The 18915-nt window shown below is 50.7% G+C and overlaps 2 protein-coding genes across 10 annotated transcripts in view; both read left to right on the top strand.

The window, feature by feature from the left end:
• The first annotated feature begins 6341 nt into the window (after positions 1-6341).
• On the top strand, positions 6342-15465 carry CHRNG (cholinergic receptor nicotinic gamma subunit). Its single transcript, XM_003770274.3, has 12 exons — positions 6342-6390; positions 6992-7131; positions 7346-7390; positions 7630-7739; positions 8405-8560; positions 9312-9409; positions 9647-9847; positions 10770-10884; positions 11355-11469; positions 13190-13406; positions 13680-13813; positions 14483-15465. The coding sequence occupies exons 1-12, from the start codon at positions 6342-6344 to the stop codon at positions 14645-14647; spliced, it is 1545 nt and encodes a 514-aa protein (XP_003770322.1). The 3' UTR covers positions 14648-15465.
• A 3177-nt stretch (positions 15466-18642) lies between these two features.
• EIF4E2 (eukaryotic translation initiation factor 4E family member 2) overlaps positions 18643-18915 on the top strand; it is a 44063-nt gene continuing 43790 nt past the window's right edge. For 4 of the 9 annotated variants that reach the window (XM_031968136.1, XM_031968134.1, XM_031968138.1 and 1 more), the window contains exon 1: positions 18643-18746. In XM_031968136.1, coding sequence (XP_031823996.1) covers positions 18727-18746 — 20 coding nt within the window. In that variant the 5' untranslated portion in view covers positions 18643-18726. The remainder of the gene's footprint in view (positions 18747-18915) is intronic. The other 5 variants (XR_004234101.1, XM_031968133.1, XM_031968132.1 and 2 more) reach the window with 3 other exon arrangements.

Genomic DNA, 18915 nt, shown 5'->3' with positions numbered 1-18915 from the left:
AAAATTCTGCAAAGTGGCTGTGACTGATCTAGATCCTAATCAAGGCTAGAACCACTATTCACATTGCTGCTCAGATTTTTTCCCATCCCTTGCCCCCACAATATTTTTTTTGTTTCGTTAAATATTTGGATGTAAAAAATTTTAACATTTGTTTTTCAAAATTTCAAAATTCAATCCCCTTTTCCCTGCTCCCTCCGTAAGAAGGCTAGCAATTTGATGTCACACGTGTGCAATTGCTGTTTCCATAAACGTGTTAGCCACGTTGCAGAAGAAAACAGAGACAAAAACCCCAAGAAAATTTAAATTTAAAAAAGTATGCTTCGATCGATATTCAGACTCCATTAGTTCTTTCTCTGGCAGTGGGCAGCATTTGTGATCCTCGTCCTCAGATCATCAAATTGCTCAGAATAGCAAAGTCTTCCACAGTGGATCTTTATACAGTAGCGCTGTCGTAGTGTACAATGTCCTAGTTCTGCTCACTTCCCTTCATGTATGTCTTCGTGGATTTTTCTGAAATCACCCTGCTTGTCACACCATTTCGATTTTTTTCTAGTATATTTTTGATACACATCGCTTTATGAATCATGTTGGAAGAGAAAAATCAGAGCGAAAGGAAAAAACCATGGGAGAGATTAAAAAAAAAAAAAAAGAAATGAACGCAGCATGTGTTTGTTGATTTACATTCAGTCTCCTTAGTTCTTTTTCTGGACACATGGTGTTTTCTAATCCCAAAGTCTATTGGGATTGCTTTGGATCACGGAACCATTGAGAAGAACCAAATGGCTGTCACTGTATACACTGTATTCCCGGTTCTGCTTGTTTACCTCAGCATCAGTTCATGTAAATCCTCCCAGGCCTTTCTAAAATTAGCTCAAAAAACATTTTTTATAGAACAGTAATATTCCATTACCTACATTTGCCACAGTTTATTCAGCCATTCCCCAATTGAGGGACATCCACTCCTTTTCCAATCCTTCACCACAAACCTTTTGGCACATGTGGGTCCTTTTCCCTGCCCTCCTTTATGATTTCCTTGGGATATAGACCCTGGTAGTGACTCTACTGGGTCAAAGGACATGCACAGTGTGACAGCCTTTGGGCTGAGTTCCAGATCGCTCTCCAGAATGGTTGGATCATTTCACAACTCCACCGGCAATGTATCAGTGTCCCACTTTTCCCACATCCCCTCCAACATTCATCATGATCTTTTCCTGTCATCTTAGCCGATCTGACAGGTGTGATTGTCAGATTTCTAACCACACTTGCATAAGTACAAGTGAAATACCACGAGAGTCTGTAGTGAGCCTTCATCTCCCTTTCTGCCCGCCTTATGCAGGGATCAAACTTCCAAAATACCACAGGAATTGAGTAGTTGACAGAAGTGCTCCGGGACAACCAATAGCTGGTCCCAGAGCTTGTACATTTTATTACACAAGAGGCTTTCACCCAGACAGGTGTGAATCGGTCACTGGTTGAGCGCCGGGGATTCACTGACAGTAAGGAGAGCCGACAGCTGATCCCGGGGAAAGGAGACAGGAATTTTAAGAAGCAGACAAAACTAGTGAGGGCTGGTGGTGGCCTGGGACGGGGGAGGGCTAGTTTAGGGGCAAACTTCTGTACCTCTCAATAACCCCCCCAAGGAATTCTAGACATGCTGAGGCTTAAAATGTTTAACATTAGAAAACTGTTGGTGCCAAGAGGTCCAAATTCTGGTTATCTGAAAAACTCACTTCCATAGAAATCCTTCTGATAGCAGCTAGAAATCACATTTCCACAGACTTCCCGGGTTTACCAAGCTCTATGACATCCTTGGAGGGGTGGGTCACACAGGTACTGGGTGTATTCTGCAGACAAGGAAACGGAAGCTCACAGACTTCAAATATCCAACCCACTGACAATCTATTAATAAGTGTATGGATAGACAGATAAATCACCTGCCCTGAAGTCAAGAGGACCTGAGTTCAAATCTGGCCTCAGACACTTAACACTTCCTGGCTGTGTGACCTTGGGCAAGTCACTTGATCCCAATTGCCTCAACAAAAATAAATAAATACACAAATGAACAAATAAATAAGTGTGTTGATTGTTGATCCATTGAGCAATTTGCCCCATGATGAGCCTGCTAGTAGCTGTCCCTGATAATAATTGGATAAAAGAAGTGTCACTTGTGTACACTTGTGCTGCCATGTCCAGCAAATGCCTGCTCCTCTCCTGAACATTCTAGTCTCCTGACACTGACGGGAGAGCTTTAGGACGCACAATGAGACAGGTATTTTTTGTTCAGCTAATGGGGGAATGTTTGGCGGTGGGAGGGGGGAATTGGGAGGAGAGAAAATAGATTTCCATTAATTAAAAACTTTTTTAAATTATAAAGGTGAATTACTATTCAATATTGTATTAGAAACACTAGCTTCGGCAATAAGAGTCAAGAAAGAGATTAAAGGAATCAGAATAGGCAGTGAGGAAACCAAACTATCACTCTTTGCAGATGATATGATGGTATACTCAGAGAACCCTAGAGATTCTACAAAAAAGCTATTAGAAATAATCCATAACTTTAGCAAAGTTGCAGGTTATAAAATAAATCCCCATAAATCCTCAGCATTTTTATACATCACCAACAAAATCCAACAGCAAGAGATACAAAGAGAAATTCCATTCAGAATAACTGTCGGACAGCATAAAATATTTGGGAATCTATCTACCAAAGGAAAGTCAGGAATTATATGAGCTAAATTACAAAAAACTTTCCACACAAATAAAGTCAGACTTAAACAATTGGAAAAATATCAAGTGCTCCTGGATAAGTCGAGCAAATATAATAAAGATGACAATACTCCCTAAACTAATCTATTTATTTAGTGCTATACCAATCAGACTTCCAAGAAAATATTTTAATGATCTAGAAAAAAATAACAACAAAATTCATATGGAATAATAAAAGGTCAAGAATCTCAAAAGAATGAAAAAAATCAAATGAAGGTGACCTAGCTGTCCTGACCTAAAACATATTATAAAGCAGCATTACAAAACCTTTGGTATTGGCTAAGAAATAGATTAGTTGATCAGTGGAAAGTTAGGTTCACAAGAAGAATAGTCAACTAAAATTTATATTACAAACCCAAAGATCCCTACTTTGGGATAAGAACATTATTTGTCAAAAAACTGCTGATAACTGGAAATTGTATGGGAATTAGGCATGGACCCACACTTAACACCGTAACCAAGATAAGATCAAAATGGGCCAGATTTAACAAAAGAACGAGAATTATAAAAAATTGAGAACAAGGATAGTTTATCTCCAGACTTGTGGAAAAGGGAAAGGAGTAAAGACAATAGAGACCATTATTGATCAAAAATAGAAAATTTTGATTACATCAAATTAAAAGCTTCTGTACAAACAAAACTAATGTAAAAAGATTAAAGGAAGCAAAAACTGGGAAAACATCTTCAAGTTAAAGGTTCTGATAAAGGCCTCATTTAAAATATATAGAATGACTCTAATTTATAAGAAACAAGCCATTCTCCAAGATAAATGGTCAAAGGATATGAACAGACAATTTTCAGATGATGAAATTAAAAATCATTACCACCATATGAAAAGGGGTTTCCAAATCATTATTAATCGGAAAATGCAAATTAAGAAAATTGAGATACCACCAACACCTGTTAGATTCCAGAATGAAGGAAAAGATAAATGAGTGTTGAGGGGATGTGGGAAAAACTGGGACACTGAACATTTGGTGGGGAGTGGAAAATCAACCATTCTGGAGAGCAAATGAATTATGCCAAAAGCAAACTGTGATCCCCTTTGACCCAGCAGTTTTACTGGCATACCTAAGGAGAACAAAAAGGAAAGGGACCTGTATGTGGGAAAGTTTGGGGGGCCCTGTTTGTAGGGCTGGTGGAAACGAGTGGCTCCCATCAATTGGAAGGTTGGGTAAAGTGGTATATGAATGTTATGGAATATTATTGTTCAAAGAAATGACGAAGATGAATACAAGAAGGGAGAGAATTAATGAACTGATGAAGGAAAGAAAAGAATCATTATATTCAACAACGATACTGTATGAAGATGTAATTTGATGGAAGGGATTTTTTTGACAAAGAGACTAATTCAGTTTCAATTGATTGATGGAAAAAGAGCACCCCAAAGGAAAAAAATGAAAATGAAACTGTTTGCATTTTGTTTTTCTTCCGGGTTATTTTCTACCTTCTGAATCCAACTCCTGTGCAACAAGAAAACTGTTTGATCTAACATACATTGTATCTAGGATAATGGGACATTTTTTATAGGACTGCTTGCCATCTAGGGAAGGGGTGAGGGGGGAGGGAAAATGGAAAGAATGAGTGCAAAGGGATAATGTTGTAAAAAAAAATTACCCAGGCATGGATTCTGTCAATAAAAAGTTACTATAACAAAAAAAAAACTTTATGAAAATGTAAAAAAAAATAAAGTCAAGAACTCTAAAAAAAAAAAATTATAAAGGTGAGAGGGATGCTGTAGATGGGGTATGTTACCTGTACTTTCAGATGTATTATTGTTGCAATATTAGTTTTATTTCATTATTTTACTTTATTACTCTCTAGGAATAGGACTTATATGTAAAACATTTTAAAAGTAAAATCAAAACATCAATAAGCCTTTAAAAAATTCTCCCCTCTCTGAAGAATTGTCCACTCTTGTCTTGAAAACTAAAAAGCTTTAATAATAAAAAAAAAAATAGAATTGTGATTAGCCACTGCAACAATTAATGTTCTTAACACTTTCAAAATGTCTTTGTTTTAGTTCTACATTGTTGTCGTTGGATAAATTGTTTTCATGGTTCTGTTCCCTTTTGGATAAGCTCATCCCAAGCCAATTTATTACCTATTCTGTCTTCAGAAATTGATTGATCTTCCTTCTGACTGCTTTCTCTTCCTGATTCTTCACTCTTTTTGTATCCACTTGTTTTGCTTTTGAGTTTAATAAATTTCTATACTAAAAAAAAAACAAAATTCTCCCCTCTCCCTCCTAGTCACTCATTGGTCAAGGAGAATGCAGAGACCCCATTCCCACCCCACATACTGAGCCACATCCAGGATATCCTACTATGTGCCAACATGGACAGTAGCCAGGTTGGGGATTCTTAATCAGGAGCTTTCCAAGACACAGAATCAGTCATTAGGCTTTTTTTTTTTTAATTATGCCTACATGTTTAGGTGATTTGCAAGGTGAGGGGAATATGGCAGAGAGAGCTGTACCAGTTGCCCTTAAGAAGTTTCCATTCTAACTTACATGCACACAGCCGTCCAATAGCCCACAAATGTGTGTGTGTATTATTCACCTTCCTCAAGAAGTACTGTTGGAATAGTGTCTAGAGGGTAAATTATAATAAAAATCAACCACATGTTGGTTTCTGAGCAAAAATCCATTTTAAGGAAGGAGGAAGAAGGAAGATCAGGAGAAGGAGAGTTGGGGGAGGAAACAATTGAGCATTCTAAGCAAAAAAAAAAAAAAAAAGATAAGGAAGCAAAGAGAGCCCTGCAGTGAGAAGGGGAGAACCAGTGTAGACAGTACAAAGTGTTCTAGATTTGGAGTCAAGATCAAATGCTTGGGATCTGTGTTCTCTTGGACAAGTCATTCCAGTTCCATAGACCTTAGTTCCTTCATCTAAAAAATGTAAGTGCAGAATCCATAAGGTTCCTTCTAGTACCAGACCTCACAAAACCAAGAAACAGGAGATAAGGCTGAAAAGGAAAGTTGTGGCCAATTCATCTGAGCCTTGAATACTAGGCAGAGGAAATTTGGACTTTATTCAGAAATACACACTCACACACACACATGCACACACATGCACACACACACAGACAGCCCCCTGGCCTCTGACTGGCTTCCAGTGCTCCTTCTGTGCTCGCCTGTTCCCCGAGTTCTGGAGCCACCACGGCAGCCTTTCGGTCCTTGGCATTCTCTTATGGCAATCTTTCACTCCCTCCGTCTAGGAGGTGAGTCCTTGGTTCCTGCCCCTGGAAATGGGGTGGGGGAGATAGAAAGGGGAGAGCTTGGAAATGTCTGCAGTGGGGGAAGGGGCCCTCCTCACCCTTCATCCCCCTTCCGGTAACTCTAACCTGGCATTGTGTCCCAAGCTGAACAGCTGACAATGCTGTGGCTAGACAGCTGGGCAGAGGCTTGCGTGTGTGGACGGCAGTATGAGACAAGAGGAGGGAGGGGCCTGGGATGGGGTGTAGGGTGTTGTGGGGGGGGGAAGCCAGCCAGAGGAGGCGACAGCCCAGCAGAAGCCAGGATCTGCCCCCGGAGCTGGGAAGCTGCCTCCTCTTCCCCACCCCAGTCCCTGTTCACCATGTCCTGGCTGGGAAGGCTGGAGCTGCTACTGCTGGCCGGCTGCCTGGGTACCAAAGCTGGAGGGAAGGGGGGAGGCTGGCACAGGACAAGAGGGTTAGGGTTCGAGGGCAGAGCCGGAGAACAGGTACTGGGCAGGGGGCACCCCTGCCCAGGAATCCCCTCGTCTCTTCATCCCACATGTCTACCTTGTCTTCCCTGTCTCCTTCCCCTTCTTTTCCTCTATCTTTTCTTCTTCCTCTTCCTCTTCTTTCTGCTTTTCTTCTTCCTCTTCCTCTCCTTCATCTTCCTCTTCTTTTTTCTTCCTATTCCTCTCCTTCCTCCTCTTTTTTCTCCTTCTTCCTCTCCTTCCTCTTCTTCTCCTTCTTCCTCTCCTTTCTCCTTTTTGTTCTCCCTCTTCCTCTCTTTCCTCCTCTTTTTTCTCTTTCTTCCTCTCCTTCTTTCTCCTTTTCCCCTCTTCTTCTCCTTTCCTTCTTCCTTTTTATCTCCTTCCTCCTCTTTGTTCTCCCTCTTCTTCTCCTTCCTCCTCTTTTCTTTCCTCCTCTTCTTCTCTTCCTCCTCGTGTCTCTCTTCCCTTCTCCCTCCTCTCCCTTCCCTCTCCCTCCTCCAAATCCACCCTCTCCCCTCCTGGCTCAAGACCCTTGTTTGCAGGAGTCCAAGGCTTGAACCAGGAGGAGAAGCTTCTGAATGACTTGATGAGAAATTACAACCCAAACCTGCGGCCCGCCGAGATGGACTCGGACGTGATCAATGTCAGCCTGAAGCTCACCCTCACCAACCTCATCTCCTTGGTGAGCCGGCTGGGGAGAGGAGGCCGCTGCGTTTGCCCACCATGGCCAGGGAAGACAGAGTCTTACCTGGACCCTGCTGGGGAGAGGGCGGGAAGGAGAAGGGCTCAATCTTTTGGCCTCTAAGAAAGAGAAAGGGGGGGCTCATTGGCTTCCCCATTGGAGCTGGGAGCCGGCAGGCAAAGGCAGGGTGCTAAGGGTTCCTTTATGTCCCCAGAATGAGCGGGAGGAAGCCCTCACCACCAATGTCTGGATAGAGATGGTAAGAACCCCTTGCCCGGTCCTGGGTTAGTAAGTTCCCCGTGCCCCCCTTTCCCAGCTTTGGCCCACTTGTCCCGGGAGGGCTGGGGTCCTGCCAGCCCAATGCCAGCCCGGGCACCTAGCGAGGGGCCGGGCCCCACAGAGTTGGGCCCCAGGAGCTGAGGCAGGGGGAGGGGTGGGCAGAGGCGGCACGACCCAGCTGCCCCCTGCTCCCCGGTCCCCGGCCTTTCGTTACCGTAGCAATGGTGTGATTACCGCCTGCGCTGGGACCCCAGGGACTACGAGGACGTGTGGGTGCTGAGGATCCCCTCCACCATGGTGTGGCGGCCGGATGTCGTCCTGGAGAACAAGTGAGTGGTCGGGGCAGGGGCCGGGAGGAACTGGGCCTGTTCTGGGGGGACAGCGGATCCAGCCTTTAGTCAGGGGGCTTTCGCCCAGCGCTCCCTCTGCCTCTTTGCCCTCGCCCCGATTCCCTGCTTCTGGAATTCTGGAATGCTTTGAAGGGGGCTGGGAGTGGGGGCCCGAGGGGAGGACAGTGAAGGCAGAAGGGTTAAAAGTGGCTATGGACCAGGGCGGGGGAAGGGTAGAACCGGGGCAGAGTTAGTTCTTGGGGACTTGGAGACTTCGTACTTTCCCTGCTACAATTCAGCTCTGCGCCCATTAAGTGCCTGTGCCGTGCCCAGCGCTGTCACGGGATACAGGGAACACTGAGGATGGGCCTCGGATTCTAGAAGTCACCTTTCCTGTAGAGGGCAGGGGCTAGGATGGGTGCCCATAACCCATGACTGGGTGGGGGGGTCAGGTTTGAATGAGACAGAGAGGGGCCCCTGGGCTGTCTGGGAAAGGCTGAGAAAAGAGGTTTTTATTCCAGAGCGGCTGAGAGGAGGTGACCCCTGGGCTGAGGCAGGCTGTAGGGGCCAGGAACTGGGGGTCGGGGTACAGGGAGCCCTGGGGAAGAGAGGATCCCGAGGCCAGACAGCGCCTGGGCCCTCATGCCCCCCCCGTCGTCTCACAGTGTGGACGGCGTGTTCGAAGTGGCCCTCTACTGCAACGTCCTCGTGTCCCCCAATGGCTGCATCTACTGGCTCCCGCCCGCCATCTTCCGCTCGTCCTGCCCGGTTACCGTCACCTACTTCCCCTTCGACTGGCAGAACTGCTCCCTGGTTTTCCAGTGAGAGGGCTGGGGCTAGGGCTGGGGTGGACGAGGAAGGGGGGGCAGCTGGAAAGTGGGGGCCGGGGGAGGCAAGAGTGCAGCCTGGAGGCCCAGAGGCCCAGCTCCAGGCCTGGCCGGCCTCCCACTGGCCGGCTGTCCCGGGGCGAGCTTCCCACTTGTGAAATGGGGGCAGAGGAGGGGGATCACCCGGCCTGGTCAGCCTGGCCCCTCTGGCCCTTCCAGTAGGATTGCTCCGGGCTGCTGGAGCTTTGATGGGAGCGTGGGCTGTGTGGGAGTGGCCCTTACTGGGGGGCACCTGACCTTACACAAGTCCCCATGCGTGGGTGCGCCCCTCAGACCACACTCTCTCCTGCAGAGACTGTCTCTCACTCTCTCTGTATGTCTGTCTCTGTTTCTTTCTCCCTCTGTTTCACTTGTTCTCTGTCTCTGTTTTTCCCTCTACTTCTATCTTTCTGTCTCTGTCTCTGTCTCTCTGTCTCTGTCTCTCTCTGCATCTTTCTCTGTTTCTGTCTCTGTCTCTCTGTCTCTCTATCCCTGTCTCTATTTCTGTCTCTCTCTGCATCTGTCTTTCTCTGTCTTTGTCTCTGTCTCTGTTTCTGTGTCTGTCTCTATCTCTTTGTCTCCTTCTGTGTCTGTCTCTCTGTCTCTCTGTCCATCTATCTGTCTCTCTCCTCCTTGTCCTCCTCCCCCCTTCCTTTCCTCCCCTTCCCGCCCCCTCCTCACCTGGTCTTCTTTCCCTTGGCCGAAGGTCCCAGACCTACAGCTCAAGCGAGATCGATTTGCAGCTGAGTGAAGAAGACGGCCGCACGGTGGAGTGGATCTTCATTGACCCCGAGGCCTTCACTGGTGACCGAGCCCCTCCCTCCAGTGACTGCCCCTCCGGTCCCAGCCCCCCACTTCTTGGAGCCTCCCACTGCCCCTGAGGCACTTCTGAGTGACCCCTCCTCTGGCGCTTGGGCTCCCCTCTTTGCTCCCATTTCCCCCAACCTTCCTGGGGCGGGTGGGCACTGACACAGCAGGCAGGGATAGAAGGAAGTCGGAGGGGGCCCCCAGAAGAGCCCCCTCTTCCTCTGCCATCCACAGAGAACGGGGAGTGGGCCATCAAGCACCGCCCTGCCAAGAGGCTCCTGGATCCTCCGGCCGCCCCCGGGGAGGCAGGCCACCAGCGTGTGGTCTTCTACCTGCTCATCCAGAGGAAGCCCCTCTTCTACATCATCAACATCATCGCTCCGTGTGTGCTCATCTCGTCCGTCGCCATCCTCATCTACTTCCTGCCTGCCAGAGGTGAGGCCCCGGCTCTAAGGGGCGGCTCCTGGCCTCCGGGCGGGGGACCCGGGGGAGAGAATCCAGGGACCCTCTGATCCAGGCCCCACATGTCCGAGGACACCTGCCCCGGGGGGAAGGAAGGGCTCAGCAGCCCCACATAGGTAGCCAGAGGCCCTGCATTCAAATCCCGCTTCTTCTGTCTGTGGGAGATTCTGGGCAAGTCACCTTTCATTTGTAAAACAAGGAGGTGACCCCCTAAACTGGTGCTACAAAAGCCAGAGAACCCACCTGCAAGTCAAGGTCGGACGCTCCCTAAACATTTACAAGCTCCTACTGTGTGCTAAGCTCAGCATACAAAAAGCATCCCAGCTTTTCTTTCTTGTCATCTTTTTCACCGATGTCTTGAGTTATTTCTATCTCCTGCTCTTCCTTTGGGAATTTGCATTCCCAGGGTTTAGTCCAAAACCTACTTAGCACATAATGATGATAATAAGTTTTAATCCATAGATATTTGGTGGCCACAGGGAAACCGAGACCCCGAGAGGTGAACTTGCCTCAGTTTCCTAGTCTGAATAAGGGGAATAACAGCATCCTGATTTTATAGAGTGCTTTAGCCACTAGGAGCTTGTGGATTGTGAGAGAGGAGAGCCCCCCATCCCATCCCAGGGGGCCTGGTGACTCCCATACGTGTAATAAATAAGAGAAGCAAGTTAATCCAAATGAAGCCAGGCCTGTCCTGTCTGCTGCCTCAGTCATTCCATGCTGAGGGGTCCCGTTAAGGGAACGTATTCCAAAGATGGCACAGTTTAGAACTTTGTTCCATCCTCAGCAGGCTGAGGCGACTTCTGGGAAAATCCCTGGTTGGAGGGTGAGGTTAGAAGGTGGGAAACTAAATCCCCTGTGTCAGCTGCTCTGACCTGGATCTTCTCTGGGGGGCCAGCTGGCGGGCAGAAGTGCACTGTCTCCATCAACGTACTGCTCGCCCAGACCGTCTTCCTCTTCCTGGTGGCCAAGAAGGTGCCAGAGACCTCTCAGGCTGTGCCCCTCATCAGCAAGTAAGGGTCCCCCGGCTCTGTCTTCCCTCCTGCTCCATCTTCTCAGGCAGGACTCCCTCCCCCATTTTCTGGGCTCCCCACTGTGACCTCGGAGCTCTGGGCAGGGTCTGTGAGTTGACTCCCCCTTGCCACACTATGGAAGGGAAGGGGCTGGGAATCTGGCACTCCCAGGAAGGGGCTGGGAAGGGGCTGGGATCCTGGTGCTCCTGGGAAAGGGCTGGGAATCTGGTGCTCCCAGGAAGGGGCTGGGAAGGGGCTGGGATTCTGACACTACTGGGAAGGGGTTGGGAAGGGGCTGGGATTCTGGCACTCCCAGGAAGGGGCTGGGAAGGGGCTAGGATCCTGGTGCTCCTGGGAAAGGGCTGGGATTCTGGCGCTGTCAGGAAGGGGCTGGGAAGGGGTTGAGATTCTGGCGCTCCTGGGAAGGGGCTGAGGGCCAGTCCTGACTTCTGCGCCCTCTCCTCCCTTAGGTACCTGACTTTCCTGTTGGTAGTGACCATCCTAATTGTGGTGAATGCTGTGATCGTCCTCAATGTCTCCCTCCGGTCTCCCCATACTCACTCCATGGCCCAAGGGGTGCGAAAGGTAAGGCTCTGCTCATGTCCTCGACACCTTTTTCACACTGGTCTGGACTCCCAAGGCTGAACCCACTAGTGAGCCCTAGGGAGCCTGGACCTGCTCCCTTCTTGACCGCCCCTGTTTGTCCCTCCTTAGGGAGCTCCCCCTTGCTGCCCCCCCGGGCTCGCCATAGTGGCCCAGGCCCCTCACTGACCCCGGCTCTTCACTGACCCTGGCTCCTCAGCAGCTCAAAACTCCCAAACCCAGGCGACCGGCCAGCTGCAAACTCCAGCGGCCTCTCTGTGCAGGGTCTCTCCCCCCCCCCCCCCCCCCCCCCCCCCCCCCGTCGCTCTGCGCTCCTTCCTCCAGTGGGGGCCCAGCAGCTAGTCTGGTGGCCCAACTCCCACTTGTATTCCCCTCCCCACTGGTGCTTGACCCCCACTCACCCACCCACCCAGTGGGACGTCCGGAGCCTCAGTTCCTCAGCCTGGCACTCAAAGGCCCTCAATCTGACCCCTGACCCCTGCACCGGCTCCCCGCTGCCCTCTGTGTCTGGCAAAACCAGCCCGTTCCCCGCTTCCCGCTCTTGGCCCAGCAGCTCTGCCTCTGAGAGCGCCCGGCCTGGTCCCCATCCCCAGGGGTCGCTTCTTCCTGGGCTTCTCTTCTCAACTGGTGTCCCCCAGTGGGCAGCTCGCCTCTGCTTCCGGAAGCTTTACTGGGCTTCCTGGGCCAGGCTCCCCCGATACCTCCTCATCTATATACACATTCACATTCACCCAGACACACTCACTCACTCACACAGTCACACACACTCACACACATTGACACTCACACACACTCACACAGTCTCACAGACTCACACACAGTCACACGCACACACACAAACACACACACTCATACACACACTCATGCACTCACACTCACAGACACACATACTCATAGTCTCACACACACTCACACACACATTCACACTCACTCACCCTCACCCTTTGCCATTAGAAAGCCGCTGAGAGCCCCAGACCGGCCCGGAGTCAGGTGGCCAGTCTTTGTCAGAGGCTCCATTGTAGGCCGGGCCCTGGAGGAGCTTCTGCTTCCCAACTTTTCACAAAGTCGTCCTTTCTTCTCTCCACAGTCGCATGGGAAGCCATGTTTAACTGTGTGTTGTGTCCGTTTGTTTTTTAAGTTTTGCGCTCCCAGCAGCTCCGGGTTCTGCGCTCCCAGTGGCTCTGGGACAGTTCGGTCTCACTGGGACTCAGCCCCAGGTTTCCCCTAGGAGCAGGGGGGCTGGGGGGGAGGGGAGAAGATACTGAATTAACCCTGAGTGGGGCTGAGCCACTCAGCCAGGCTGAGGCTGCCATAGGTTGCAGAGTCACTGCTGAGATGAAATGATGCAGGAAATGGGTGTATTTTGACGGGAATAACAATAACCATGCCAGCTAACGCTCACAGACTTTACATTTGGCAAAGAGCTTCACGTCAGTGATCTCATCGTGTCCTCTCAACAACCTGGGAGATAGGTGCTGTTGTTATCCTATGTTATAGGTGGGAAAACTGAGGCAGGCAGCAGCAAAGACACGTGCCCACGTGTCACGGCTGGTAGATGACTGAGGCAGGATGCAAACTCAGGCCTTCCTGGCTCCACATTCTGTGGTACCCCGGCCCCAAGCCCCAGGCCCAGATCCTCCCCCCAACCAAGACTTCCTCAGTCCGAGCTCTCAGGGAATCCTCTTCCTCTCATCTGAGCCAGGTCTTCCTTTACCTGCTGCCTCGACTGCTAAAGATGCACATGAGACCCTCGGGGTCCCTGGCCCCCAGGCGCCTCACCCGCTACTTGCAGAATGGCTCCTCTGGGGGGCCGGAGCTGGCCAGAGAGGAGGCCGCCCCGTGGATGCCCTGCAGCGAGCTGGCGTTCCAGCAGCGCTGGCAGAGGGACGGGCTGGTGAAAGCCGCACTGGAGAAGATAGGTGAGCAGGAGGGCGCCGGGCACGGGCCCTGGGGCAGGGGAGGGGTGTGCTCTTGTCTTCTGTCCAGCTTCTGGGGCAGCAGGACCAAGCGAGGGGCCCGGATGGAGCGGGGGGAGCAGCCCCTCTCCAGTGGCTCAGAGGAAAGGGGAGCAGCCGGCTTTGGGGGCACATGGCCCACTCAGAACCTCAGCGGGGGGCGTAGCGAGAAGGAAGGTGGACACCCTGCGTGGCCTGCTCCGGCCTGTGCTCAGACCTTGCCTTCCCCCTTGGCAGGGAACGGACTGGAGTCTGGGCACAGTCAGGATTTATGTGCCAGCCTGAAGCAGGCAGCCCCCGCCATCCAGGCCTGTGTGGACGCCTGCAGACACATCGCCTGGACCAGGAAACAGCAGAGACATTTCGATAATGTGAGCCGGGTGGGGGTCGGGAGGCATGGGCCGAAAGGGAGGGGCAGGAAGGAGGAGGAGGAAGATGGAGGTGAAGCTCCCAGGGCCCTCCCCACCAACTCCAACTCTCATTTATCCCTCTTGACTCGGGGCCCAGCGCTCTGTCTGCTTTGCTACTGAGCTGTGCCATTCATTCAGAAAACATTTATAAAGTACCTGCTGATGGCCAGGCGCCGGCTTGAGTCAAGGAGACTCAATTTCTTCAGTTCCAATCTGGCCACAGGCACTTCCTGGCTGTGAGACCCTGGGCATGTCACTTAACACTGCCTGCCTCGGTTTCCTCATTTGTGAAATGAGCCGGAAAAGGAACTGGTCAGTGTCTTTGTCAAGACAACCCCAAGTAGAGCCACAAAGAGTCAGACACCACTGAAAAATGACAAAGGGCCCACATTGAACAAATGAAAGAGACTGAACACATGCATTGGATGGATGGATGAATGGAAGAAAGGATAGATGGATAGAAGGATGAATGGAAGGAAGGATGGATGGAAAGATGGATGGATGCATAGAACGATGGATGGATGGATGGATGGATGGATGATGGGTAGATGGGTGGATGGAGAAGAGCATTTGAGGAGTAGGAACAAGGTAGCTTGCCTCCTTGCCCCATTTTTGTCTCCAACGCCCTAGGAGAATGAAGAGTGGATGCTGGTGGGCCGTGTTCTGGACCGAGTCTGCTTTCTGGCCATGGTCGTACTTTTCTTCTGTGGCACCTTCGGCATCTTTGTCCTGGCCCACTACAACCAGGTCCCTGCTCTCCCTTTCCCAGGAGATCCCCGTACCTATCTGCCTTAGCTGTCATAGGTGGGGGGAGAGGGGGAGGGGCCACCGATGGCCCCCTCGGCTGAGTTCTGGGCCCCCAAAGTTGGACATTGGCATTCTGCTCCTGCCATGTTTGGGTGCCCAAGGTTCGGGCACCTCTCATGCAAAAAAAGAAGGTGAAGATGTTTGTGGAGTGCTTCCACAGAGCTCTGTGATCTGGGCGCTCTGGGGAAAAGCCAAGGGAAATAAAGGTTCAGACCCAAACACCTGCTCTGTTTTGGGGGGGCTGCAGACATGTGGAAGCTCCCAGAGCAAGGGGAGGGTGGCGTGTGGCAGCTGGGGGGCACATGGCCTCTCTGGGAATGCTTTAGGCCCGGCTTTGGAGAAGGAAATCAGGAGACAGGGAATGTTCACAGTAGGTTGAAGTCTGACAGACCCCCGAGCCCAGCCCAAGAAGTCAGACCAAGCCTGAAAGTGTGAGCTGGCTGCCGGGGACCCGGGCCACATCCCGATGCAACCTGTGGAGCCGAGACCCCACTGCTGAGGACGCCTTCCTGGCCCAGCTCTGTGGGAGGGCCACGCAGGTGTCTGTTCTGAGAAAGGGGCCTCGCCTAGCCTCAGGCGAGAGGCCTCCCAGGACCTGGGGTTGAGAAGACTGGGTTCCAATACTGCCTCAGACACTGGCTGTGTGAACCTGGGCTGGTCACTTAACTCTGCTTTGCTTCATTTCCCCAGCTGTGATGGCAATAATGGTCTTTGCCTATCTCCCAGGATGAAATGGGATAATAAATTCATAAAATGCTTTGCACAGTGGCTGACACATAGTCAGTGCTATGTGAATGTTAATTAGTACTATTATGTGGGAAAGCTATTCTTAAAGCTTCTTTTTAAACTGAAAGCAAAATACAGAGAGGGGAGGAGGAGGAGGAGGAGAAAAAGGAGGAGAAGAAGGAAGAGGAGAAAGAGGAGAAAAAGGAGGAGAAGAAGGAAAAGGAGAAAGAGGAGGAGAAAAAGGAGGAAGAGGAGGGAGGAGGAAGTGGTGGAAGAAGACAAGGAGAAGGAGGAAGAAGTGGAGAAGGAAGGGGAGGAGAGGGAGAAAGAGGAGAGAGGGAGACAAGAGAGATGGGGAGGGCCTATTCTCGGGGCCTTTAGCTACAGCTGGAAGCAGAGATAAGCATTTGGCAGCATTGGGGCAGACTCTCCCTCTGGCACAAGCCACGTGGCAGGAGCAGCAGGACACTCTGGCCAGGAGGTATCAGCTTCCCTGCAGCGTCCAAGGTGGGTCTGGGCCACAAAGTTCCCACCGTGCCTACCTCTCCACGTAACATTTCTCACATGACTCCTCTCTCGGCATCATTTGTTACCCTCTTCCATTCTATTCTACTTTTCTCCTGCCGGCCTTAAAGCTTCTAATCGAGGTCATCTTATAAGCAATGATCCATCTCTAATATGATTTAATCTCAAAAATCTAATGTTGTGTCAGGTATGACTCCAACAATCCTATGAGATTTTCCCATGATCCTCCCTTCCAATTCTTTAATTTATATTTTCTCAGTTATAATCTTTTAAAACTCTAAAAACAACCACATGCAAATGAGCTGATGGACCATAGTGCCCTACAATCCTCACCTCATAGTGCTGTGCCTGAATCCATGTTAGCTATTATTATTATTGCAATAGCTATTTTAAAGGCTCCTGTTTGTTTTTTTAACCCAGAGAAAGCTCCATTAAGAGAAACATCTGCGTTTCGACAGGCCCATTTCTCCTCCCCATTTCTTCGTTCTCATCCTTAACTTCTCACTCTCTCTCACTCGGTGGCCAATTTGTTGCTAAGGCCTAGTCAGTATCACCTTTGCAACATCTCTCCAACATAATACTTCCTCCTTCTCTCCGATACTGTTGCCACTGATGCAGTATCATCTTTTCACTGCTGTCTTCTGACCGACAAGTAAATGTGAACACACCTGTGGGGGCTCCTGAGGATAGTTTTAAGTGAATGCAAATTCATAGGTGTTTAACAGCCCTGTGAGTGGGGATTTACCCCCACCTACTCTCCACCCAACAGTACAGGATTTAGAAGCCTTGGAGAACATCTATTCTATCATTTAACAAAAGAAAACAATTAAGGCTCTGATAAATGTGGAAATAAATTTGGAAGAACTGCACATGTTGAACCTATTTTGGATTATTTGCAGTCTAGGGGAGGGAGCTGGGGGAAGGGAGGGAGCAAAATTTGGAACACAAAGTTTGTAAGGATGAATATTGAAAACTACTTTTGCATATATTTTGAAAATTAAAAGCTATTATTAAAAATAAAAAAATTAAAAGAAAATTAAGGCTTAGAAAAATTAAGGGATTTGCCCATCTTTACAGAGGCAAGATTCTAACCCAGATCTAGAGCTTTCCACACTCACCATCTTTCTTCATCATCTGGCCCAGTCTTCGTCTCATCCCCACCCCTTCCTGTCATACTTAAGGACTCCAGTCTATCTGTTGCTCTCTTCTCAGGCACCCTGGCCTCCTCCTCCTAAGGCAGGTTCACACTTTCCATTTCACTTTCACCCATAACTGATCTACCTCCATGATCCAGTTCTCTGAAGTTCCTTTCTCTGACCACAACTTCCAGGTATCCACGTATATGACTCACTCTCCTTAACTCTGTTCTAGCCTCATTTTCGTTCCCTGAAGCCTTCAAACTATAATTAACCAGTTCAGCCATCCTCTGGCCTCTGCCTTCTTCTACCATCACTATTCATTCACTTCCTCTACTCCTGGTAGCATGGTGCTGAAGAGCCAGTGGAAGGTCATGCCCCCTTGCCTCCGGGTCCATTACAGATTTATGTGACCGGATCTCACCAGGGCTCTCAGGCAATCCTTCTATTTTTATCCGCTGCTCTTCTCAAACCTCCCCTTCTTTCCTCGAGCCTTATAAATCCCTCCCTGCCCAAACTTGGCCAGTAGAGGACTTGGCCTCCTCCTTAGGAATTCACACTAGCCCCGACCCTAGCACCGCCCCCCAAACCCTTTGCTGTAGGCAGCCCCTGTTTTCTCCTCCCTCCCTCCTGACTTGGAGGACTGGCTGGCTACCTCCTAACCAAAGCCAAATATTCTCCTTGGGCATCTGATCCCATCCCAGGAGCTTTCACCTTTCCTACCCTCTTCTCCTTGTAGCTTCAGTCTCCACAGAGTCCAAGCCCAAGCTCTTCACTCATCCTTCCCGTCCCCTATTTCTCTTCCCTTTAACATCTAAACTTCTAGGTGAGGTCGGAAAGTGTCATAGAGGCGATGGGGTCATAGATTTTAGAGATGGAAAGGACTTTAGACATCACAGCATTCATTAAGCATTAACCTAAGCATTTATTAAGTACCTACTGCATGCCGTACTCTATATTAAGCTTCAGGTACACCAAAAAACCGGTTCTCGAGGCGCGGATACATGTCAGGGATCTAGAGGATCAACAGGAAGTAAGAACTAGAGGAAGGCTGGAGCTGAGGGGGCCCCGGCAGGCTTCCTGGGGAAGGGGCGCTTGGGGGGGGGGGGGTGGCCAGAGTCCGGAGGTGGAGGGACTTGCCATGCCAGACAAAGCGCTTCCAGGTTGGTCCCGGAGGCGACGGTCAGACCCGAGTTCTAGGGAAATGACTTCCCCGGGGTCTCAGCTCCCCCTCAGTGAGAGGCCAGACGGCCCCCGAGGCCCCTCCGCGCTCCGGTTTTGTAAACTTGGGCTCGGTGACGCGTCACTGCTCTCCCCCCCTCAGTTTCCCCATTTGTACACTGAGGGTCGGGACTGCGGGCCCCTTCGGGACGAACGTAAGACTCCGGGGGCGCTGCCGCTTCCGTAAGGAGGAGGAGGAGGAGGGAGGACGGAGCCCACGTGGCTTGGGAGGACGGAGCGGGCCCGCCGGCTGGGCACTGCGCAGGCGCGCCGCCCGACGCAGGCCCCGCCTTCCCGAGGAGGCGCCCGCTCCGCTCCCCTCCCCCCGCGGCGGGAGCTCGCGAGCTGCACTTCCGGCGGTGCGCAGCGCCACCGGAAGTGTCCGGGGGGACCGAGGCCGAGGGACTCAGCGGAGCGGAAGTCAGTGAGTGAGACGACGGCGGCGGCGGCGGTGAGAGGATGAACAACAAGTTCGACGCGTGAGTGGCGTGGCGCGCGGCCCCAACCGCCGCCCCCGGGCCCGGCCTCAGCCGGAGCCCGCCCCCGCCGGGGCCCGCCCGGGGCCGAGGCCGGGGGCCGGAGCCCGGAGCCGGGGCCCTGGGGGGGGGGAGTGGGGGGGAGGGGACCCCCGCCCTGGGGGGAGGGGAG

This window comes from Sarcophilus harrisii, chromosome 4 (assembly GCF_902635505.1).
Source record: "Sarcophilus harrisii chromosome 4, mSarHar1.11, whole genome shotgun sequence".
Taxonomy (NCBI): Eukaryota; Metazoa; Chordata; class Mammalia; order Dasyuromorphia; family Dasyuridae; genus Sarcophilus; species Sarcophilus harrisii.
This window is presented reverse-complemented; position numbering and strand designations above follow the sequence as displayed.

Excerpts from the sequence above, each read along its gene's own strand:
- CHRNG (XM_003770274.3), top strand. The coding sequence starts at position 6,342 with ATGTCCTGGCTGGGAAGGCTGGAGCTGCTACTGCTGGCCGGCTGCCTG. Across the intron at positions 7,740-8,404 it reads GATGTCGTCCTGGAGAACAA|TGTGGACGGCGTGTTCGAAG; the intron begins GTGAGTGGTCGG and ends GTCGTCTCACAG. Across the intron at positions 9,410-9,646 it reads TGACCCCGAGGCCTTCACTG|AGAACGGGGAGTGGGCCATC; the intron begins GTGACCGAGCCC and ends TGCCATCCACAG.